At 33.9% G+C, this 26,635-nt stretch overlaps 1 protein-coding gene across 2 annotated transcripts; it reads left to right on the plus strand.

The window, feature by feature from the left end:
- On the plus strand, positions 1-26,233 carry LOC141391549 (putative gustatory receptor 93c). Of its 2 annotated transcripts, none has more exons than XM_073964420.1 (3): positions 1-74; positions 23,042-23,796; positions 25,854-26,233. In XM_073964420.1, the coding sequence occupies exons 2-3, from the start codon at positions 23,125-23,127 to the stop codon at positions 26,040-26,042; spliced, it is 861 nt and encodes a 286-aa protein (XP_073820521.1). In that variant the 5' UTR covers positions 1-74; positions 23,042-23,124; the 3' UTR covers positions 26,043-26,233. The 2 variants fall into 2 exon arrangements, with proteins under 2 accessions (XP_073820521.1, XP_073820520.1); XM_073964419.1 differs by lacking the exon at positions 1-74 and adding an exon at positions 22,399-22,478 and having other exon boundaries at positions 22,672-23,796.
- Positions 26,234-26,635: the final 402 nt, after the last annotated feature.

Here is a 26,635-nt window from a genome sequence, read left to right on the forward strand (position 1 = left end):
GTTTAGCAGAATACGGAACATGGTTCGAAGATGGAAGTGAAGAGACGTGGTAAACCACAAATTTAAACATAACAGTATGAAAAAGCAGCACAAATATGAAATATGCTAGCTACATATATAATATAATTTGTATGTATCCACATAAACGGAACACTCACAACATTGCTAGCACCTGTGGACCGATACCGACAAATTTCTGGGGGAAAGTTTTGTTGCCCCCGAAAAAGACTTAATACCAAATTTTAGTAATCTCGGTATGATGATGAGGCTAAAACCTTCAAAATACCGAAAATCAGGATGTATCGTCCTATGGGGGGTATATCAAAACGTGGACCGATACCGACAAATTTCCTTGATTTTGTAGCCCAAAGGTGGACTAAATACCAAATTTCAGCCATCTCGGTAGGATAATATAGCTTAAACCTTCAAAATACCGAAAATCGTGAGATAATGTCCTATGGGAGCTATATCAAAACGTGGACCTATATAAAAATTTTTTTGATAGAAATATAAACAAATTTTGGTAGAAATGCTTCTTAGCCTCTGGAGACACAAAGTACCAATGGTCAAATGTGACAAATATCTTAAAAATGACTTAAAACGACGACGCGCCACTTTGTATGGGGACTATACGAAAACGTGGACCTACATAGCACGCTTTCAATACCAAAAGTCCTACGTACATACAATAGATTTTGCCAAAATTTCATCAACCTACTTCAATCCTTTCGGACGTTAGAGTGATTTTGACAGACGGACGCACATGGCTATATCGATGTAGAATTGCACGCTGATCAAGAACATGTATAGTTTGTGAGGTCTACAATGATTATTTCGGGTAGTTACAAACGGAATGACAAACTTAATATCTTATTTTTGAGTTATGCCACTCTTTGAGTAAATAAGCGATAGTTAAAAACCTCACGATATGGACACCACACAAAAAAATATCGAAGCATCTACGAGGAAATGTTATTTGATATCCATTTATTTGCAAGTTGGACGGATAGATATTCCAGCCATTGTTATGACGTGACCTCACGTCTTATTAAGCTTTCAGAAGATATTGTTCTCTTCATTGTCTTTCTTTTATTAAATTTGTATCTCTTTTTCACACATTTGACATGCTTGCTACATCCCGCCTATTACCACTTCATGTAAATATGATATCCTGTAGACTACATATCAGCTGCTGTACATCTCAATACATACAGTGACCGACAATAATATGTGTGTTCGTTTACTCAATAATTTGTAGAAATTCGTACAAGTCCAGTAACTTCTTGTAAACGACTAAGGTCTTTTGCATTGCACTGTAGAATAAACGAACAACATCCATTAATAATTCGTACAAATTTTGAGTAAACGAACACACATTATATTGATATCTCATCTGAAAATAATTGTTTTGCAAGAATAAAGACGTAAATATAACCATGGTGGAATAAGAAGGCGTTACATAAAATCCAAGATGGAATAAGAAGGTGTTACATGAGATCATGTCAAACGTCAAATTTTCTCACAGTAATGAATTGCTTGTTTACATTTTGTATGTGATTTTTTCACAATAACGCATTTTGACAACTGGTATGAAGATCAGCTGTTTTTGGCGTTACACCTTATTATTCCACCATGATAAAATCATACCAAACGTCAAATTTGGTCACAATAATGTATTATTGTGAATTGCTTGTTTACATTTTGTGTGTGTTTTATTCACAAAACTAGTGTGATAACCAGCTGTTTTTGCCGCTGTACCTGTATTATTGTGCCATGAACTCTGTTCCTTTACGTGCAATAATCTTCAAGTTTTACCACTTTTTACTCGAAAAGTGTTACTTTACTTCAGATACCATACAATTCATATGGGAGCCGTTTACAATTTTTACTACTTTTGCCGGTTTTACCATTTTCAAAAGTAAAGGAACAGACTAATGAATATAACCAAATACGACATTTTATTGTTATTAGGTCTGTTCGATAACCCAAAGGTTTGTATCATGGTACAAATACACAGGTAGCCGCATCGGCAATTGTTGGTAACATAAGATGTCAAAATTTGACATCAATTCAATGCAGTTGACAAATTATGTTACCATGAGCTGGCATGATAATGCTACCTGTATTATTGTACCATGGTTTGTATCAAGGCATATTTATATAAGGTAGAAGTGACAATCAGCTGTATTCTTACTTTTTTTTTGTAAATTTAGTTTTCAAAATTTAATCGGTTCTACTCATGAAATTTGAAACTTCGAAATTTGCTACCATAAAATACTGCTTTTCATCCTAAACGTGTAATAAAAATTACCTACGAGAGTTCTGAATGCGTTATATTTACATTTTGATTCAAATTTGTCTATTTTAGAGGATTTTCAAAATGTATTTATGTTTTTCCTTAAAAAATTTTTGGAACGACCTTATTATTCAATATTTATCTTTGACAATTAATTTTCAATTGCTCTGTTCCAGTACTGCAAGAATCTACTAATTTTTACCATTTTTCCCGATAACATAAAGGAAAAAATGTTATCGTAGTAAAAAATAGTAGCTTCTTGCAGGTTCTGGAACAGAGCAAATAGCAACAATGTTGTTTTTGTAAATTTGTTAGTTGTTGTAATTGATGCATATACCTTATATAAATTTGCCTTGGTTTGTATAAATTTGTACAAACTTTTACAAAATGCTGATCGATAACAAAATTGTTCAGTAAATGAGAAAGGAGAAGTAGTTGCAAGAATTTGCAAATACTTTTCACTTGCGAAGTTATCGAACATATATATTATGTGTGTCTGGTTTAGAGATGAGCGCTTGCATGCACTTAACGCACAAACGCGTTTTTCGAGAAGGAACGAACATGCACACTCATGCACGAAAAATTTTTTTATGTAAAATAATGTAAACCCAAGCATAATTTTATTTAATTTTAAATCAAAAAACATAATTTTTGCAAGTGTTTTAAGGATGGCGGAATAATGACTGGTTACATTACGAAACCGAGTCGATTTCAAACTGTCCTTCCTTTTGCTCAAACGTCAAATGAAATCGAATTGATTTCATTTGAGTTTTCATTTGACGTATGCGCAAAGGAATTGACAGTTTGAAATCGACTCGATTTCGTAATGTAAACCAGCTGTAAGAAGGTGTTACATCAAATCATACCCAACGTCAAAATTGTTCACAATAACGCATTACTGTAAATTGCTTGTTTACCTTCTGTATGTGATTTTATTCACAATAATGCATTTTGACAACTAGTGTGATAATCAGCTGTTTTTCCCGTTGTACCTGTATATTGTGCCATGCCCAGGCCTATAGAAGGTCGGCCATTCAGAGTTCTATTAACAACTTTTGACAACAAAAATAATAGATTTTATATTATTGTGATTTGAGTTTCTTTGTATTTTAAATGACAATAATGTTTTTGACAACAAACATAACAACCAGTTGGGCTTATGCTTGGTTTACATTTACGAAATCCACTCGATTTCAACTGTCAAATCCATAGGTTAAAAGTCAAATGAAATCCAGATGAGATTTCATTTGACGTTTGAGCTATGGAACTGACAGTTGAAATCGAGTGGATTTCGTAAATGTAAACTTAGCATTAGTGTCTAACTGAATAAACCGTGGTTTTTACCATTTGTTTTCACTTTTGTTATTAGGTCTGTACGATAACTCAAAACTTTTTACAAATTTGTACAAACTTTTACAAAATGCTGTTCGATAACAAACTTGTTCAGTGAAAGAAGACTGGGAGGTGTTGCAAGTACTTGCAAGAACTTGCAAATACGTTTTACTTGCGAAGTTATCGAACAGGCCTATTCTTTGAGTATTTTTGTTTTTCTCCATCATACAACAACAACATAAAACAGTTGCATTTTTTGGTAGTTTATGACAAGAAAACAGGGTTGCTTAAAATAATATGGTGTTTTCGTGTATTGTTTAGAATAAATGACGCAGCTATCGTCATTTATTTTTGTATGGTAAATGACGAAAAAAGTTGCCTGTTTTAGCAAATAAATGACGAAACAGCCATAAAACCTCATTTTTGTGCTAATGTAAAAACCCTATAAGAAAGCTTTAACCGTTTTCGAATATATACAAATTACGGAATTTTGAGGAAATAAATGAGGTTATTCGTGTTAATTATTTTGCCAAATGCTTTTTTCTTGTTCTTATCTGAACGTTTGCTGCGGAAGTCATGGAAAGATTCGTATTGGTTTCAAAGATATAGTCCCGAATAGCATTAAAAAGTCTATATTTAACCATGTTTAGATAGGGCCATAAAATCCGAACCCGATCTAACAAATCACGACCCAAAGAGAATTTTTGTCTGCTGGGACTGTACTTTCATAAAAACCACATTAAAAGTTGTTTGCACATAATTACCTTGAAAATGTTGCACAGTGTTATTATCTTCCTCTATACTTATGTATAAAGAGTTGAATAATGATGACTCTCTGACTGACTGATAATCAACGCCCAGGCTAAACGGCTGGAGCTAGAACCTTGAAATTTTGGGTGAGGTCTTGGTCCGAATAGGTCAGATAATGCTGCTTTTTTTGAAATTCGAACTAGAACGGTACGGAAAGTACTAAAAGGTACTAAATATGGTACCATTTGTATTTGGCGAACCGGTAGAGCTAGAATTCTGAAATTAGGAGTGAGGGTAACTGATGGAGAGTTAGAAAGGTATACCAAAGGTTTTTGGAAATTCGGCCTATAAGTGTACGAAAAGTACTAAAAGTTACTAAATTTAGTACCAATTGTATATTTTGAAAGAATATAGCTAGAATCTTGAAATTTGGTATGGGAGTAAAGGTGTGAGTAAAGAAGTGATAGTGATATAGGAAATGATTTTGGAAATTGGTACTTATGTGTACGAAAAGTACTAAATGGTACTAAGTTTTTTTTTACAATTTTGATTCGGTTGAACGGATAGAGCTATAAATCTGAAATTTGAACATAAGATTACTGTTGGAGTGTAAGATAGAGATATGGAGGCAGTTTTGAAAATTTGTACATATGTACATATGTGTACGAAAAGTACTAAGTAAATTTGGTACAATGTGGATTTGTGTGAACGAATAAAGCTGAAAACCATCAATTTGGAATTGGGATTCCTGTTAGAGTGTAGAATTGGGATATGGATGCAGTTTTGGAAAAAAAACGTACTAAATTGTACTAAATTTGGTAACATTTGGTATTATATCATCTGGTAGAGCTAAAAGCTTGACATTTGTAATGAAAATCAAGGTTTAGAAGTAGAGTTGATACAAGGAGGTGGTTTTGGAAATTTGAACTCATGTGTACGAAAAGTGCTAAATTGTAATAAATTTGGTACAATTAGTAGAGTTGGAATCCTGAAATTTGGACTAAAAATTACTGTTGCAGTGTCTGTTCGAGATATGGGGGCAGTTTTGGGAATTCGTAAATATGGGTACGAAAAGTACTAAATGGTACTAAATGTGGTACAATTTGGATTTGGGTGAACGAATAGAGCTAGAATCCTGAAATTTCAAATTAAGATTAATGTTAGAGCGTAGGAATTAAGTAGTTTTGGAAATTTGTACTTATGGGTACGAAAAGTACCAAATGGAATTGAATGGAATGGAATTGAAATGAAAAATGTTTTCTTTATAATATTTCTCATTTGACATTTTTCTCCTTTATAAAATTTTTCATTTCACATTTTCATAGAAACGGAATTGAGCCCCAGGAATCCTAAGATTTGGAATTGATATTACTGTTGGAGTGTAGGTATGAAGAAGTTTTAGAAATTCGGACTTATGGCTACGAAAAGTACTAAATGGTACCAATCCTGAAATTTGGAATTAAGATCACTGTTGGAGTGTAGGATTGAGGTGGTCTTGGAAATTCGTACTTATGTTTACGTAAAGATAAGATTACTGTTATTATTTGGTATTAATGCCAGTGTAGGGTCGATATACATACATATGTGGCTGTCGAAATACGTACCATAAGTATACGAAAATTAATAAATGGTAGTAAATTTGTAATTCGATGTAGGGAATCTGTATTTTTAGGAGTTACAGTGAGTATTGGTATGTAACGGTGGCATATGGACGTGTTTTAAGAACGTACCATAAATTTACGAAAAGTACTAAATCGGTCTAAATTTGGTATAGGGTGTAGGTATATTTATTCACTGGTATGTGAGAATATGATTGGTGTTAGCAGGAATTTTTAAATATTATGAGGAGGTTTCGGAAATCCGTATTTATTTATTTATTTATATGTAAAGTACTATAATTGGTTTTGGGGAACTGATATAGCTGTAAATGAGAAACGCGGTTGGTATATATGGTTGATATAAGAACGTAATTGTTTTAAGGTTATACACAGGAGTACTAAATTTAGTACCATTTTGGTATTGCATGAACGATAATATAATATATAATGGTATTTGAAATATCTATTATAACGCTACGAAAAGTAGAAAATGACACTATAATTGTTCTTGGGTTTATTTTTTACAAGAATGTTTGCCTTCTCAGGACAGAAAGTCCTTAATTAAAATGCCTCAAAAAATGTGGGTCGCTGTTGATGGGTACGACTAATTTTTTTTGAAAATCAATCTAAAGTGGTACGGACAGTACTTAAATACAAATAAATATTAATAAATAAAATTGGTATTAGTACAACAAAATTTTCAGTGATGGTGTAAACTATATTAAATATACTTTATTTTTTATATATCCTTTCCGCATACGATGATGATGATATTGGGGGTTATCATGAATGAAATTTCCCCGTGAATTTTGTCTTTCCGCCGTTGCAACTTAAGGGAGAAAGTGAAAAAATTCACGGGGAATTGCCGTTCATGATAACCCCCATTATGTATCCTTCTAAACTTTGGTGGATTACCTTAACAAATATAATAAAAATTACAGAGTTTATTATTATTGCACATTATTATGTAATTTTTACTTAAAAATATGTTCAAAAAGTGCATAAAAACATTGCCTCCATTATCCGGGAAAATCGATTATCCGTAATGCCTCCGGTCCCGACCATCACCGATAATCGAGGTCCGACTGTACCTTCTTCTGTGCGACCCCTATTAAACCTGAAGATTTGGCGATGATCCGATCTAAATTGTGATCTGTAGCGTGATTACAAAAAATGAAAAAATGGGCTGTATTAACGACTTTGCGTTGTTTGACCATCTACGCCAAATAGAGATGGTATTTACCCGGTAAATACCCACACGGTGGGTAAATACCGGGTAAATACCCATTTGTGGTTATTTACTGTATTGAATCGCCAATACAACATCTTACAACCGATTTCTGGGTTTAGGTTGTGAAATCGTTTCGGATCGACCAAGAGTTACCATCAGATTACGGGAAAGAGTAATGCTGAACAAGGTGTTAGTTTCCGTAATATACATTTTCGGTATCCAACAAGAAGGGATCGGCGAGTTCTAAATGGTCTCAATTTAGAAGTGCTTCAAGGCAAAACAGTGGCTTTGGTAGGAGCCTCAGATTGCGGAAAATCGACATGCGTGCAATTATTATTGAGATATTATGATCCGGATTCCGGCATGTATATTTACCTATTAGCCACATTTTACAATCATGTTGGCTGAAATTTGGCACAGGGAGTTCTTAGCGTGTCTAAAATGTCCTTGCAAAAATGTGTCAACATAGGCTCACGTTTGGAGGTAGCCCCCACTCAACCACTAATTTCGAGTATTTACCCAAATGTTGGGTTAAAACTATTTAACTGCCTAATCAATTTCGGTAGACTGCCAAAATTTGGCTCGAAAATTTTTTATATCAACAGAATTTCTGGTATTGAAAATGGGGTCATGGGTCCAAAATGATACTTAAACCAAACACTTAAAATTGGAAGTACGGTTATATGGGGACTACCGCCAAACGTGTACCTGTGTTGAAAAATGTTTACAAGGATATTTTAGACACATTGGGAACTCACTGTGCCAAATTACAGGTAACATGATAGTAAAATGTGGCTAATAGGTAAAAAATACCTTAAACCGGGAGGTACGGTTATATGGGGGCTATATCAAAACATGGACCCAGAGACCCCATTTTCAACACCAGATGTTCTCTTGTTATATGTATGATTTGAGCCAAATTTCGTCAGTCTACGTCTAGTGGTTCGGCAGTTAAAGAGTTTTCACCCAAGATTTGGGTAAATACTCGACATATTCCACAAAGCATCGTTGGTTATGGTGTTAGGCCAGTAAATACCATGTATACGTCGCAGACACCTATTCGTGTATGCTTGCATGGAACGCATTTGGTTATTTGAATCATCTACGTTTCGCAGCCATATAACAGCACAGATTTTAGCCTTGTTAAGTCTGCATTCTATGTCCTTCTCACTACCGCCGTTTGTAGTTATAATACTGCCTAGATAATTGAATGATGATACATCTTCAATTTGTCTATTCATTATTTGGAAGTGGTTGGTGTTTTCGCTATGTATTCTCATTGATTTTATTTATTTTTTGTTTTGATGTAAAGTCCGGCTCTGGCAGCTCTGTCGACAAGTTTATGAAGTTTTGAAGACATGTCGGAGAATCGGTGCGACAGAAGACAAATGTCATCTGCGTAGTCACGATCATATAAATTTCCTTGAAGGCCTTTTGTTACTCCACATTGTTCTGTCATAGCTCTTCGCATAATAATATCAATAACTATGTTAAATAGAAGCGGCGATAGGACACAACCTTGTCTTACTCCAACATTAACTTTTATTTCTTCACTTACAAGTCCTTCATGAGATATTCGGCAGTGTGCATCTTTGTGAAGCTCTTTTATCAGATTAATTATTTTCTGGGGTACACCTTTACATTCCAATGCATTCCAGATAGCGTTGTGGTGAATTGTGTCGAACACCGCTAGCTCGGGGTTGGTCGGGTTGGTTTTCCCGAATACACAAATTTTGATCCACCGATAGTGTCGATTTCTCCACTATCCGGCCATCTCACTTCGCTAACACGCAGTATAATCATATTGTAGTTGATGAATTCTTTTTCTATCTGCGCCATCTTTCATGGTTCTAACATAGTGCATTCCATGATCCTATTCGTATCCTTTGTTTCATTCCAATGGCCGTCATCGAGGGGGTTGGTATTTGGTTTTCATTTGTAATGGTTTCAGTATTCAATGTAGATTTGGATGGGTAGATGATTGGTCTAAGGCATCCTAGACTGATGCTGGGGCCGCCAGCTTTGCCACCAGCCCACTGTGATTCCGCCCGTGGACAAAAATCGAAACATTTATGTCGACAAATTTGATTGCGATTGAAATAAATAAACACATTTAATAAATAAACACATTAAATGTTTATTATCCAGTATTATTTTTGTCAATTTACATCGGTAATATGCCAAGTTAAGTAGAAGAAGTTGAGATTCGTATGTGGTACCTTAAAAACGAAAAAAAGATTCGCAAAGCATTCGTAGCTTATGAGTGAAATTATAAAAAATTTAAGAGGTAAATGTACAATTTCCAAAATGAAGCTTATAGTTGATGACATTGACAATATTCTTACGAAAAAACAAATTCAAAATTTCTAAGTTCCTTAAAAATAAATTCTTTGTAAATGACTTTTTGTGCTATTTTTAATATCATTGCTATAAATGTTTAGTTTTACCAATGTTGGCCCTGTAAGGGCAAGTCCATATTTTTTTTTTAAATACAGGGGAAATTCTCTAGTCTACGGTAAAAAGAAATCCAGCTGCCACCATCTGCCACCCTGTAAGTTATTCCCCTCACATCACGCCTGTAAAATCGCCAAAATTCCAAAAATCGGGAGGTACGTTTATATGGGAGCTATACCGAAACGTGGACCTATATTGAACATTTTTTCACAAATATTTTTTGAATATTTTTTGCAAGGTGGTATGGTGTTCCCTCTGAACTTAAAATGCAAAATTACAATCAAATCGGCTAAAATCGTCAAAATATAAAAAATCGGTGGATACCTTAATATGGGGGCTACACCCAAATCTGGACCTACATCCATTAAATTTGTTTTTCTCCCTTTTGGGAACGTTATAAAACTATGATTAAAATTTCGAGGTGTTAACTCGATTATAACTATTGTTGGCACTCCTTTCCATACAAGTGGGACCACTGTGCAGCCAGGCGAACGCCGTTCGTATTAGCTTCCACTATATAACTATGAAGTGGTCCCCAGGGAGTACTACGCGGAGGCCATTGCTTCTGCAATGGGACCAAATTATTGATCTACGAGTCGACTTGACTTGTCTTATTAAGGATTGTGGGAACACTTTACCTTCTGCTCATTTGGGATGTAAGACTTAAAAAGGGTCGCTTTAGCCACTTTACCTTATGCAAAAATGTTTAAAAAAACTAACGGTACTATTACAACATACAAAGTGAACGCAGACCTTTTTGGGGCTCCTATTTAGCCGTTGTAACACTTTTATACCGTTATCCTTGTAATTGTAATGTATTTTCCGGAATTTTTCTTTTTATTCTTGTACTAAAGAGTGCGAATAAAATATTTATGAAAGAAAAGCTGTTCTTATTTACCCATTTATATAATGTTTTAGTATCATTTTTGAAAAGTAGTAAGGTGAACGCTGACTTTCTGGGCTATGTGTATATTACAAAGGATAAGTTATTGTTTAATGTTGAGAGAAGTCTCCCTTGTCCCTTATGGGATGTTTGTGGAACAATTATTATATATAATTTAATGTTCATCATCTCAAACTTGTCTGTGAATCCTTGATACTGGAACTTTTGTTTATTTGGTCCTTGGGATGTTTATCTCAAGTGCCTTTCAGATAATTCTGAAGTACCTGAAATAAAATGTCTAAAAGTTAACAAATCTTCTGAAAATATTCATCATTTTTTAACTTAGCGCAATAACACGTTTGTTACATCTTTGTTTAACAATCAATTTTTGCACATTGAAGCATCAGAATGCATGCATACGTTTTCATAAATTCTGAATAAAAAATAAATATTAAACAAAATGACAAAACGTGTATTCAATTTTATTTTGAAAGAATGAAATAATATGCCTGTCTGCGTACTCGATCATTTGTAATAATTATTACTAATGTTGCAAATTTTGATAGTTGTATAATGGAAAAGTTGCTGAAAAAATGTTTCAGTAACATTTAGAAACTCTAAAAAAATGTGTAAATCTTGAAAGTAAAGTCAATGAAGAATCAAATTACAAATATAACCACATTATAAAACCAAAACGTCACTAAAAATAGATTGACTATAAAAGTGACATCTCAGTTGGAAATATTTTGAGCAGCACTGTATGTGCATACAGGAAGTCAGTCATTTACCTTTTTGTGGGAGTGCCTATATACCCATTATAACTTCAATAGGTCAGTATCCATCATTCCCAATCCCTACGATCAAATGTTTTTCGAAGCCCAGACTACAGTATTTTACTAATGAATGATACAACTGCACTCTAAACTCAGGATTTTATTAAATCGACAACTAAAATTTGAAGTAATTTCCATTACTTCTGAAGTTACTGACCCTTGCAACCCATGACCGTGCTTCTCCAGTATGACCCGCCAAAAGCAAGTTATTTGAATCGTTTAAAAAAACTATACACATTTTACAAAATATTGAAGATTTTTACATGGAATTCGGTTCAGTTGCATGCGTTTTGACCATTCAATTTGTATTCCATATGTATTTACATATTTTTTCAAAAAATTTGTTGCATATCGTGCCCAAACGTTCATAAATAATTTCAAAAATGACTAATAACTAAAATAAATATTTTACTATTTTCTAAAACGTGAAATTTTGTTGCAAATGTATTGGTCACCACTGTATGTTGCAGTGCAGTCATATCTAATTTCAGGGGATTTTCTTACCCAACGTGCTTTGGTACTTTTGATATTTCCAAAAAGGTTGTACAACTAATGTAGAGTTTCATTTCTACAATGGTTGAATTATCAACTTAAGCCTATTTTCTTTCAAATCTGCGCGCACACTTGGTCGCTGTGTTGTGACTTTGTGGTTCAATATCCGCCTTGGAAACAACAGGTTTTTACTATTATTGCCAGCAAATCCAATCCCTTCACTGATACTTCTCTTCAACAAAACAAGCTTACCAAAAGTTTTCCGAGACTCACAAGAAGATGAAACGTAAGTCCTGTGTAAATGTAGTCTTCTGCATTGCATGTGGCAACAAACGTAGAATAAAACTGGTATAGTTACATAGACTGTTTGACTGTATGTGTGTATTTGTGGGTCATGCTCCTCCAGGTGTGCACTACTCCATAGTAAAATAACAGCACTTTCTGGTTTGATGACTGTACATAACATTTTTCTACTTCATCAAAACCTTTAGAGGAGTAGGAGATACACCTAGCTCAGAATTAAACAAATCATTGTTCGCTAAACGGTTTACAATATTTTATTTTTACAATTAATATTCATTTTCATTTCTTCGTGGCGTAATTTCCAACATTTCTGCATAAGTTTGAAGATATTTGTTTTCTTTTACATACAGATAAACAATATCCTACGACAAAATATTGGACTTTTGTAAGTTCGAAACCTAAAACATTGCGTGTTGCGTGTGCGTTCAAAAGAACAAAATACATGTATTTTAATTTCAAATATTGGTCTGTTCCAGTACTGCAAGAATCTACTAATTTTTACTATTTTTTCCGATAACATAAAGGAAAAAATGTTTTCGTAGTAAAAAATAGTAGCTTCTTGCAGGTTCTGGAACAGAGCATATATGTATTTTGTTTTGGTTTTTTTGAACCCACACGCAATGTTTTAGGTTTCGACCTTATAATAAAAAGTACACAGTCTTACATAAGTATACGTACGCCAAATAAATCTCGGGTTTTAGAAAAAGTAATGATATTTATGAAATTCCATGTACACAGGTTTATTTCGTCTCACTAATAAACAATATTTAATACAACAAAACTATATTCCATAATATAAATAACGGTAAATTTTACAAAAAACCAAAAAATGATACTTACAAAAGTATACATACGCCCCAAGGAAATGTGAGTATTATCGTACAATTTATGGAATTAGCAGCAAAATTTATACATCTTATTGTTTCGGCAAATGTGTCTGGGTGTCCGAGATATATTTTAGAGAAAAAAAAATATTTTTTGGGTGTTAAGTGCCGTTATTTAATGTCAAACTTCTTGTATAGCTCGTCAAAGCGGACCCTTGCTGATTTCTTTCCGTTTTAGGTATTTGAGTATACAAAAGCCACAATATTAGTGTCAGATTATAGATTTTGAGATCCTAGAAAGTTTATTAGTTGACCTTGTGCATAACACACCTTCCTGGGTGTCGATAAATTCACATTTTTCCTAGGATATCTCAAGAAGTTAATAGTTTCCTCGGAATTCTTGGCTCAAATTACATACAGAAGACCTTGAATTGTGTTTTAATATGGTGTTATATAATCCTTGGACACCAATTGAATCAGAAATGTGAAATATTCTGTTAAAAACCTGCTCCCAAAGCATCAAAATATAATCACTACCTAAAATCATGAAATTTACACTGTGAACAACGTAGTTTTCGTATTATAAACATTACCGTCAATATAGGGTCGGAAAATATCGGATAATTGTACATTTCTGATTCAATTGGTGTCCAAGGATTATATAACGCCATATTAAAACACAATTCAAGGTCTTCTGTATGTAATTTGAGCCAAGAATTCCGAGGAATCTATTAACTTCCTGAGATATCCCAGGAAAAATGTGAATTTATCGACACCCAGGAAGATGTGTTATGCACAAGTTCAACTAAAAAGCTTTCTAGGATTTCAAAATCTATAATCTGACACTAATATTGTGGCTTTTGTATACTCAAATACCTAAAACGGAAAGAAATCAGCAAGGGTCCGCTTTAACGAGCTATACAAGAAGTTTGGCATTAAATAACGGCACTTAACACCCAAAAATTATTTTTTTTTCTCTAAAATATATCTCGGACACCCAGACACATTCGCGAAAACAATAAAATGTATAAATTTTGCTGCTAATTCCATAAATTGTACGATAATACTGATTTTTCCTTGGGGCGTATGTATACTTTTGTAAGTATCATTTTTTGGTTTATGTAAAATTTACCGTTATTTATATTATGGAATATACTTTTGTTGTATTAAATATTGTTTATTAGTGAGACGAAATAAACCTGTGTACTTGGAATTTCATAAATATCATTACTTTTTCTAAAACCCGAGATTTATGGGGCGTACGTATACTTATGTAAGACTGTGTACATGTACAGTGACTGTCACTGAAAATTATGCAACCGGTAGTGCGATTCTCCAACTCATTTTTTAAGTTACGACAAAAATCAGTAAAATTAAAATGCTTATAATTTCGGTAATTAACGATATTATTGTGCTGTCAACTTTTCAAAGGCTTCTGTACGTTCGTATTTTCATCTGGCCGCTAAACGCATTTCATACAATCGCTTAATCTCATCGTTCCACCATGGCTTAGGTATATACAGTCTTTGGTTGACAGTCTACGGTCTACATACACCCTATAAATCTCGGGTTTTAAGGGTAAGGAAGCATGGTTTAATAAGAAAGGTTAGCTAAAGCTTTCTGTCAATTTAAATTTTTTCTTTCGACTGTTCCTAAAACTTCAAAACATTATACACAATCTGTGTATGTGTGTGTGCTGTTTGAATAATATGCCAAACAATTTTAAAAACAATCGAATTCAATGATTTTTAAATTTGTTTTTAGAACATGTGTAATATGCTGTTTATATTAGAGCTTTTTGCAGGGTTAACCTTCTATAAGAGGATTTGTTTGAAATATAAGCAATGAAATTGACATTTAAAACCCAGTCGGTTAGTTAAATCCGATTATATATAAACGGGGTATAAGGAAGAAATTCGTCAGCTTTGCATTGAAACAAATATTTTATCATATCCACAACTCGATTATGTGGAGAAATCTTGACACTTCATTCATTTTTTTCGTTTTTTATAAAGTGCTCAAAAATGGTATTGTAAACAAACCCACTTGTTGCTTTTGTCTTTACTAATTTTGACGTTTTAGGAATCCAGGAAAAACAAGGGTTCTATAGATTGTTTTCATTTAAATCTACCTCTTTACTTATACCATGTAAGGAAGCATTTTTATGAAAATCCAAGTACATAGCTCTATCTCATATCCCTAATAAACAATATTACATACAACAAAAATATATTCCATAATGCGAATAACGGTAAATTCTATAAAAATTAAAAAAAATAATAGGGAAAAAGTGTACCAACACCCAATGAAATATTAAGATTACCGTAAAATTTATGGAATAAGCAACACAAAATTTACCTTTTTTGCTTTATCGAATGTTTTTGGTTGTCTATTGTATATTTTAGACAAAATAGGAACATATTTGTGGATTAATTGCCGTTATTTAATGTCAGACTACGCGTATAGCTCGTTAAGGCGGACCCTTGCAGATTTCTTTGAGTTTTTCAGTCTAGTAGTTTATGAAACCCCAGAAAATACAGTGGGACTAATAATTTTGGGATCCAATATTTGGGATTTTAAGGATTTTAAGATATATGCTCTGTTCCAGAACCTGCAAGAATCTACTAATTTTTACTACGATAACATTTTTCCCTTTATGTTATCGAAGAAAATAGTAAAAAATAGTAGATTCTTGCAGTTCTGGAACAGATCAAAAGTGCTAAAGCAGTTTTTTGTTTTAACAATTCATAATGTTAACAACTGTAATAAATGTCAACCCTGCTTTTGACAGAATAGGCCATAACAAGAAAAAATTGTAATCAGCTGTTTGCTGTGGCCTACCTTATACATTATTGCTCTGTTCCAGAACCTGCAAGAAGCTACTATTTTTTACTACGATAACATTTTTTCATTCATGTTATCGAAATAAATAGTAAAAATTAGTAGATTCTTGCAGTACTGGAACAGACCATATTATACCATGGTAGTAACCCTGTCGACATGTCACCACTTTGTCCACTATTATGGTGACGTAGTCAATACTTTTTCAACAGGATGTCAACAATTTATACATTTACCCAACGAATCATTTTATTTCTTCTTCTTTTTCTTAACTGTTTGGAGTAAAATAATTTGGCGGTTCGTTTAAAAAGCGTTTTTGTGAAAATTCAATAAAATATATAATTTTAATAACAACAAGTATCTAGGTTTTTACACCAGACAATTTGTCTGGTGTAACTCTGATTTACTAACACATACATACATTTGTCGTTTGTCTCCCAGCTGTCCATAATTTTTTCACAGACAAAATGTTTGACATTTTTTGTAAAAATGTGTGAAATAATTATTGAAATGTATTAAAAACAAAAGAACATGAAAACAAGTTAGCCAAGGCCGGGTCGGGGCCGACTATTCAAAATATTAAAATTGGAATAGCTTAGCGCCTTTGCTCTGAAGGTCTTCATTAATAAAGGTAAATTTTGTTGAAACGCATTTAAGTGCGTCGTCAGTACAACTCAAATAAAAAAATGAAACGTAGGATGTACGCCAACCATCAATAGGCTTCTTTCAATGTGAGACCCCCATCAACCCCCAAAATTTCGTAAAAATCCTATCAAAATTCCGACCAGTAGTGTGTTTGCACAGAAAATGGAAAAAGGGATGCATTACCGACCATTGCGATATCTCTGTTGTTTGACTACGTATGACAACCTACTTCACACCATTGTAAAGGTAATATTTTTTACTTTCCTTGCCAGGTTTTGCTTTCGGTATACCTCTTACAGAAGAGAGATATTCGCTTTGAAATAAAACCTTGGACTTTTCTCTAAATAAGTTTTTTTTTTCAAATTCCGACCCAAACTTTCGTGACGATCAAAATTGCGACCTGTAGCGTGATTACAATAAAATTGAAAAATGTGATATATTACCGAATATTGCGATATCTCCGTTATTTGGCCACCTACGCCTACCTGATTTACATCATTGTAAAGATGGGGTTTCTACTTTCATAGTCACCACATAGTGGTGTAGGGTATAAAGCAAAATAAGTGAACGAAAAAAAAAGAAATCGATGATCTTCATTCATAATTTTGTAACTGTGTTTTTGCAGTTGTCGGGACGCCTACGTCACACAGGCAAGTTTTGGGTTTTTGGCAATCAATACATGAATGGGTAGGAATGGGCAAAAAACTTATTTGGAGAAAAAGTCAACATTTTATTTCAAAGCGAATATCTCCGCTTCTTTAAGGGGTATATCAAAAGCAAAACCTGCTAATGGAAGTAGAACATATCACCTTTGCAACGATGTAACGTAGGTTGTAGTAGGTGGTCAAACAAGGAAGATGTCGCAATAGCGGCTAAAACCCAACTGCGATTTTAATAATAATGACGAATATCACAGCTTTGGTTGGGGACCTTCCAAAAACAAAGTCTGACTATGAAAGTAGAAAATCCCATCTTTACAATGATGTAAAGCAGGTTGGCGTAGGTGGCCAAATAACGGAGATATCGCAATATTCGGTAATACATCCCATTTTTTTTAATTTTTTTTTTGTAATTACGCTATGATTGGATCGTCACGAAATTTTGAGCGTTAATGGGGGTCCCACAGAGGAAAAAACCTATTGATTTTGGTAATGGTCGGATAATATTCAGGAGTCGGAATAAGCAAAAAGATTATGTGGAGAAAAGTCAACGTTTTTTTCTTATGCGAATATCTCCGCTTCTGATAGGAGTATTCCAAAAGGAAAGTAAGTGGCGTAAGTGGGCAAACAATCGAGATATCGCAAAAGTCAGTAATATATCCAATTTTTCCATTTTTGTATTCACGCTACAGGTTGGAATTTTGATCGGATAGTCACGAAATTTTGGGGGTTGATGGGCCCCACAGAGGAAGAAGCCTATTGATTTTGGTGATAGTCTGATAATATTTAGGGGTTGTAATGGGGAAAACTCATGTGGAGACAAATTCAAAGTTTTATTCTTTGTGAATATATCGGTTTCTAGTAGAGGTATTTCAACGGCAAAGCCTGTCAATGGAAAAAGAAAATATTACCTGTTCATTGGTGTAAGGTAATAGTTGGTAATAGTCGGTAATGCATCCAATACTTCCATTTTTTTTGCAATCACGCTACTGGTCGAAATTTTGATCGGATGGTCACGAAATTTTTGGTTGCTTATGGGGGTCCCAGAGAGAAAGAGGCATATTATGTTTGTAGCCCAGTCAAAATTGACATTAAAATAGCAAATATTGCCACAAAGCTGAATTTTGGTGGATAGCTAAGGTTTGCCATTAGAAGTAACGTCCTAAAGGCCCAATCGATTCCATGTGTGCAAAAAAGATATTCGGGGTCATTGGTAGTCTTTGGCGTATGTTAATTTTTGCATATTCGATTATGCTAACGGATTTTTTTACTCTGTAAAATGAATGATTTGTTTATGAAATGATTTTATATACTACCTTGTTGCGGTGATTCAAAGCAGACCTCTGTTGTCTATACACTTCATTTGTCTATGGTACAATCTTTTATTCCGCTTGATGTGGGAATTCTTGGTATGAATGCGATGATTGACACCACTTCTTTTCTGTGCTCTCACATAAACTGTAGACATGAAGGAATTGATTTGAACAAAGTGCACAACCGAAATCAATTTTAATCAAATTATTTGTGATTTGAGAAGTCTCTTCAATGCGAAACACCTTACCGTATCGAGTAATTTACTCTTCCAAGACCAGACGTGATTTTCCCATGAAATATAATTTACCTAAAAAATATCACGATTTCACGATAATGCAGTTTCATTCTCCAATTTTTTCCCAGCAGAAAATATCTTCACAATTGTATACATATGTATGTAATAAAAATTACTGATTTTTTTGCAATTTATGGCAAAGACATACAACTTTTAATGCGTGTTATGCTTGGTTTATATTTACGAAATCCTATCGATTTCAACTGTCAATTTCTTTGCGTATACGTCAAATGAAAACTCGTCTGAAATCCATTGGATTTAAGTAATGGAATTGACAGTTGAAACCGAGTGGATTTCGTAAATGTAAACTTAATATAACAATAGTTTACAAAACCCAATGTTGAAGCAATGATGTATAACAGGAGCATGTTAAATTACACGCATAAAGCCACTGGTTTGTTGAAATGATTAAACAATTCAGGCAGAACTTAGACATTTTCGCATATTTTTGTGGGGCTTTTTGCATTTTTTGTAGCATTGGTTAAAACGCGAATAATTAAAAAAAAATGTATTTTTGTAATTATCGATTTTGGACGAAAAATTTAAATACGTCATAGGTAAATGTGCATATAGAAATTTGTTAGGAATGTTGTAAAAGTATTTTCTGAACCAAAAGCCAAGAGATTGTAAAAAAATTATACACCTATATTACTATCCAAAGTTTTCGGCATTTTTAAAACAAGACCCAATTCCAGCATAAATAAACAGTATGCAAATCTCATATTCGAACACCCTTCAACAATTACACTGTGTGTAATTTTTTGAGTCATGGAAAAATAACCATATTCTGACACCGCAGCATGATAGAAGACCAAAAATAAGAAGACACAGTTTCGCGGTTATGGGCCCTCAAAGACCTGAGGCATTGATGTCAATAGGACTTATTTTACCATCAAATCAATTCAATTTAACCTCATCTTCTAGGTCAAAATCGTCAAGGTAAAATTTCCGTCATAATTTTTTCTCGGATTTTGTTCTTCAGATATCAAACCGATCGAAATTGAAGCAAACAACCAACTACAAAAATGTACCTTATATATCAATAAATAACTTTCTAGAATATGTGAACTCTGTAGAGACGGTTGTTAATGTCCAAAATAGCAAAACAAATGTTACGTTTATCCTCTTTTCTCCGATTCCGGGTCATAGCTACCAAACCGTTCAAAATTCAAGAACACAATCAACTACAATAATGTAACAAAGATATCAGTAAACAACTTTCTGGAACATACGAACTGTCTATGAACGGTCCTTAACGGTGAAAATAGCAAAAAACTTTTGAAAGTATTACATTTTTATACTTTTTTCTCCGACTTTGGTCCACAGATACCGAACCGCTCACAAATTACGTATACCTATAACTACTAAAATCTGCCTAAGATTTCAATAAACAACTTTCTAGAACATATAAACATTCTAGGAATGATTCTTCATGCTCAAAATTTGATTATTTTTGGCCATTCTTTCCTGTTCAGGTGCGTAAATAACAAACCTTTCAAATTTCCTTGCGTTTTGAACAGTTTGTTATTTCCAGACCTGAGCTGGGGGAAACGTTAAGAATAATTTAATTATTTGACGAATTTCAACTTAAAGAATCATTCCTAGAATGTTTATATGTTCTAGAAAGTTGTTTATTGAAATCTTAGGTAGATTTTGATATCTGAAGACCAAAATCCGAGAAAAAATTATGACGGAAATTTGACCTTGACGATTTTGACCTAGAAGATGAGGTTAAATTGATTTGATGTGTTCACAATTATTATTCTTTAGGACTAGAGCTACAACTTTGCTTCGACGACAAACTAATGCGATGATCCACAATACATATGGCTGTTGGTCCTGTAATATTAAATGTGAATCCCTGTGAGGCATATATTTCAGTCAATGAACGGAAAGAAACAAAACGATTCCCGTACCAATCACACAAAGCCACAAACTTTTCAGCTTCTCTGAATCGTTTCATTCTCACAACCAAAACAAAAACACAAACTTTTCAACGTAAAAAGATGGAAACCGTACGATTGGTGAAATGTAACTTCAGCTATGCTTTGCCGAGTTGTTTCATTCACCACCGAAACGACAAGTATTTTTGGGAAACGTTTGCCATGCGTTATGGTCAATGACACACTCAGACAAACACACACACATGTGATTGCTTAACAACCCTATAAGTTAGCATCAGCATACCACAGTGAATTTTATCAACCACCAAACGTTTTTGATTTATTCACATGTGTTAAGTACTATTTAGTTTTCTATCTGTTGTTGTGGAGTTCAGTACTTTTCGCTTTTCGTTTTATTCGTACTCACGAACGTAAACAAAACGAAACTAAACAGCGAGCTCGGCCAACGAGGGTTATGTTTCGTTTTGTATTGTTCCTATGGAAAATACGAAACGAAACGATTGGAAATTTTATTTGAAGTATTTTTACGTACTCTGATTTCAGTACAGTGAAAGATGATCCCTAACGAGATTTGCAAAATAATTTAATAGTCCCTTTTTTTGGTTGACATTCAATTGAATAGAGCAATTAGTCTAATGAGATACGATAGCAATCTTCAAAAATATGACAAGTGTTTTATTTCCACTTCAATTTTTCCGCGCACGCGTATTAATAACTAATGTATAGGTAGCTCTGTTCCAGAACCTGCAAGAAAAATATTTTATACATATTAAAAACATATTTTATATATATTAAAATTCAGCCGAAATGAAAATTGTTATTACAACATTTGTTGAACTGGAATTTATCAACATTGTGATGAAACAAATTTTGAACATATACAGAAGCTGACTCTGTAAAGAAAATTTGCCCTCTCAATAATTTTTCGCGTATCTGGTTATTGATCCAAAATGTCAAATAAACAGTACAACCTGTTGCATATTTAGTTATGGTAATTCTGACAGAATAAACAAATACACCCAGGCCATTCTTCACAATTTGTTCGAACATTGCCTATCTTCTAGATTATATAACAAAAAAAAAAAAAACTACACAATATTCAGTTAGTTTTTGATACAGTAAAATAAAACTACATTTATTTGAGTGACCTAGTTCTTTTTCTAGTTCAATGCACTCCGGTCGTTTGTATGAAGAAACTGCGTATACGTTAGTTTGTGCGACGTTACTCATAATTCTTCGAACTAGGGCAGTGTGCTATGAACTAGATGTATACAACTCTAGTGGTTGAGAAAATACACATCGCTCATTTACTCAAAGAGTGTCACATCTAAAAAATACAGTTTCGAGAAAACGAGAAAAACTTAAAACAAGTTGCCGATTGAAATTTGACTTCTCAACTTAAAAAGATTATTACAAAAAATAAATAAATAAAGCTCCTACCATTTAAAGTTGGTTCAGGCGCACCGTGTCAAGTATGATTTGAATTGTTTGAGTGCTTCCTAAACTAAAACACTTTTTGTTGATTTATGTCAAAAGTGTAACTCAAAATCAAATGAGCTGTGACTTGTTGAGTTTTGTAGATATCAACATGGAAATTTAACACAAGATAAAGTAGAAGTTGCAGCAAAAACAGAAATTGCTAACTCAGAAAACGCATTTTTGAGTTATGTCACTCTTTGAGTAAATGACATATTTGTACTTGTATGTTGCCTATAGTTCAGGTTAATAGCAATAGTTTACTCCAGTTTACACCTCATTACAGTGCAATACATTACATCAAAACTTTCTTTCTGCCTTTTATCAATGGGGGACTGTAAGACCGAGGTAATACTTAATGGGGTTACAAATGATTATTTCGTTGTGTTACCTACAATCTCAATATACCATCCATACTATAGTGGAGGGTATAAAAAATGTTGAAATTTTTTAATTTTATGCACTCTGCAGCTAGACAATAATTGGTTATCATAATTATACCCAAGATAGAAGTTTTTTTAATGTAATCACTTTGTTCTAGTGTATATCAAAGAAATCTAGGTGGCTGTGCCCGAACGATATATGCCACTATTTCGTATGTATCTGTTACTATTATTTCCGTTGTTTTGGCATGGTTAATTATGCCTTCAAGCGCTGTGACACTGGAACCACGAAGGCAATGTCAAGAGAAGACCAGGAGAGGATTACCATCGTATGCTGTGTGTCTAGGACATCAACAAGTATTTCTCATATCAGATACCCACTGGTGGCCTTCGAAATGAGGTGTCTAGTCTGGTTAAATGTTATCAGTCGAAGCATTTGTTGTTCTCTATTTTTGTACGGGGCTTTAAAGCTTTGGAAAGTTGATGACTACTTCTACGCATACGTAATTATCCAGGTATTTTTTCTAGCTGCATGTCCTCTGATCGAAGCCATCCTTAACTTTCTAAACCGAAGACAAATTGTATTTGCTATAAATGAACTTCTACGAATAATGCAGCAACTTGAAGAGTTTCAACCGAACTACAAGCTATTTCGCTGGATACATGTGGCATTACTGGCACTGAAATTATCCTCATTTATATATGAAATTGTATGCATTGGACATGAAGTATATATTTCCATGGATAATGGAGACTTGTATTCAATTTCTTTGGTTGTTGTGGAAATGTATTTAATGGTGACCGTGTGGCTCAGTTTGCATATGATAAGCATTTCGTATATATGCGTCGAAGCCTTATTAAATTCATTGACTCACTACGTAAGGCAAAATCTTATTCCACGGATAAGAGACACGCGACATCGATGGCCAGCATCGCAAACTGATTTGGAGAACTTAAAGAGCGACTTGCAAACTTTTTCCAATTTATTAATTCGGATTCAAAGAAATGCTTTGGACTTGCATAAACTATGGCAGCTGCTGATACTAACCACTATTCTTTTCATTTACTGTGGCACTACATGTGTCATCTACTACACGGTTTGGCAGTATTATGAAGATAATCAGATGCATACTCGATACATAGTGTTTATTTTGAAATTGCTCTTTGATGTGGGACTGTTGTCCCTCACTGGACATCGGGCTGTTTCAGCATCGCAACTTGTTGGAATAGTTGGATTTGATAATTCAGCTGCCATGAATGAAAATGAGGAATGGAATAGAGAGGTAAGTTCCTTTGTACATACCAGCGTACGTAAAAATACTTTAAATAACATTTCCAATCGTTTCGTTTCGTATTTTCCATAGGAACAATACAAAACGAAACATAACCCACGTTGGCCGAGCTCGCTGTTTAGTTTTGTTTTGTTTACATTCGTGAGTACGAACAAAACGAAAAGCGAAAAGTACTCAACTCCACAAGAGCAGATAGAAAACGAAATAGTACTAAACTCATGTGAATAAATCAAAAACGTTTGGTGGTTGATAAAATTCACTGTCCCAGCAAAAAAAGTCATTACCAAGTAATGACTTTATTCAGTAAATTTTGGCAGTTGTAACTACTTACTAATTGGCCGTAAAAGTCATTATTTTTACATGGGGATGTCATAGGAAGGAAGTACTTCCTTAAATGTGTACACAAAGTACATATTTAAGCACTTACCCGTAGTCGAAAAGGACGCTAAAAGCATATGTTCTATTTTTAGATCAATTGAGGTGAAAATATATTCAAATTCAACACTGCACACTTTTTGCTTTTTGTTTTTTTCCTTTTCTTTTATTTCGGTTCCTTCTAGTTTCGAACACACGAACTTCTGATTTGTAGTAAAACACACTACACACTAGGCCACTCGTACAAATAGTAAGGGTTCCCAGCAAAAAAAGTCATTACCAAGTAATGACTTTATTCAGTAAATTTTGGCAGTTGTAACTACTTACTAATTGACCGTAAAAGTCATTATTTTTACATGGGGATGTCATAGGAAGGAAGTACTTCCTTAAATGTGTACACAAAGTACATATTTAACCCCTTACCCGTAGTCGAAAAGGACGCTAAAAGCACATGTTCTATTTTTAGATCAATTGAGGTGAAAATATATTCAAATTCAACACTGCACACTTTTTGTTTTTTGTTTTTTCCTTTTCTTTTATTTCGGTTCCTTCTAGTTTCGAACACACGAACTTCTGATTTGTAGTCAAACACACTACACACTAGGCCACTCGTACAAATAGTAAGGGTTGTTTAAAAACATTCATGTACATCAACATTTCTTCGTAATTTTGTCAACAAAAAACTCCATGCTGACGGTGAGCTTTGAACACACAAACCTAGGATTTGTAGTCAGACACACTAGCCCTGTGCCACCGTACTTATTCCTTTGTTAGTAAGTAGTAAGTAATGTTGTAACTAGTTATATGTTAACTGTTATATATGTACTGTCTGATAATGCAGAGGGTAATGAGTACTCATTACCTGGTAATGCAGAAAGTAATGACATGTGCCTACAAAATTTTTGCTGGGTTGTTTAAAAACATTCATGTACATCAACATTTCTTCGTAATTTTGTCAACAAAAAACTTCATGCTGACGGTGAGCTTTGAACACACAAACCTAGGATTTGTAGTCAGACACACTAGCCCTGTGCCACCGTACTTATTCCTTTGTAAGTAAGTAGTAAGTAAGGAAGTAAGTAGTTATGTGTAAACCATTATATATGCACTACCTGATAATGCGGAGGGTAATGAGTACTCATTACCTGGTAATGCAGAAAGTAATGACATGTGCCTACCAAATTTTTGCTGGGGTGGTATGCTGATGCTAACTTATAGGGTTGTTAAGCAATCACATGTGTGTGTGTGTGTGAGTGCGTCATTGACAATACGCACGGCAAACGTTTCCCAAAAATACTTCTCGTTTCGGTGGTGAATGAAACAACTCGGCAAAGCATAGCCGAAGTTACATTGCAGCAATCGTACGGTTTCCATCTTTTTACATTGAGAAGTTTGTGTTTTTGTTTTGGTTGTGAGAATGAAACGATTCAGAGAAGCTGAAAAGTTAGTGGATTTGTGTGATTGGTACGGGAATCGTTTTTTTTGTTTCCGTTCATTGGTACATACATAATTGAACTATCCAAAAATGGAAAAAGTTACAGAATAAAATTGTCCAACTTTCAACATATTTCTTTATATTTTGCGTTTGTGTTGGTCCAAATTTGATTTAAAAACCTGTCTTCTGTTATTTCGCATGGTTGGATTCATTTCTAATTCAACATATCTTTTTGCAGATTGAATTGTTCCTGCACCGCATACAATTGAACGAATTTAAATTGAACGTTTTTGGTCTCTTCTATATAAGCAACACATTGACTCTGGCATTCATTTCGGGGATTTTAACGTCCATCAGTATATTTATACCGTTTTCCATTAAAACTTACCGCGTACAACAATTTTTACACAATTGGAATTCAGTATGAGCAAATGTCTTTAAATCAGTCACCATTTGTCTGGCCATAGAAGTTCACAAAGCGTAAATGGAAACTGGTGATAGCCGCAAAATATATGGACGCACGACGAAAAAGGACTCCCCACTCTTTGCCTAAATTAGTAGTAGAATTTATGGAAATATAAAACATACAATGAATAATAAAAATACCTGTAACTAAAAGTACTCGATTTTCTTTCGAGGATGTGGTCAAAGTGTAGCAATTTGTGGGGTTGTGTTACCAAAGTAGTTCATTGCAGCTCCCAGTTGGAAATTGAGTCTGCGATGAAAATTTCATCAACGCCAAAATTTCGAAATTGTCTTTACAGAAGACTGTCCCAGCAAATATTCAGATCCGTTAGTCATTATGTAACCCATTACAAAATAATGATAACAAAAATAACTACTTATATTACTCCTTATTATATTATGAGTACGGTGGCACAGAGCGTGTGTGTCCGACTACGAATCCGAGGGTTGCGTGTTCAACGCATGAAATGTTAAATTTATCCTCTTTTTGTGACTTTCAAATCAGTACAATAAGTTATTGATTTGGGAAAGTCAGTCACATGTTTGAAAAATGTT

The sequence above is a fragment of the Musca autumnalis genome, unplaced genomic scaffold (assembly GCF_047663935.1).
Source record: "Musca autumnalis isolate F117 unplaced genomic scaffold, ASM4766393v1 scaffold_1, whole genome shotgun sequence".
In the NCBI taxonomy this organism is placed as follows: domain Eukaryota; kingdom Metazoa; phylum Arthropoda; class Insecta; order Diptera; family Muscidae; genus Musca; species Musca autumnalis.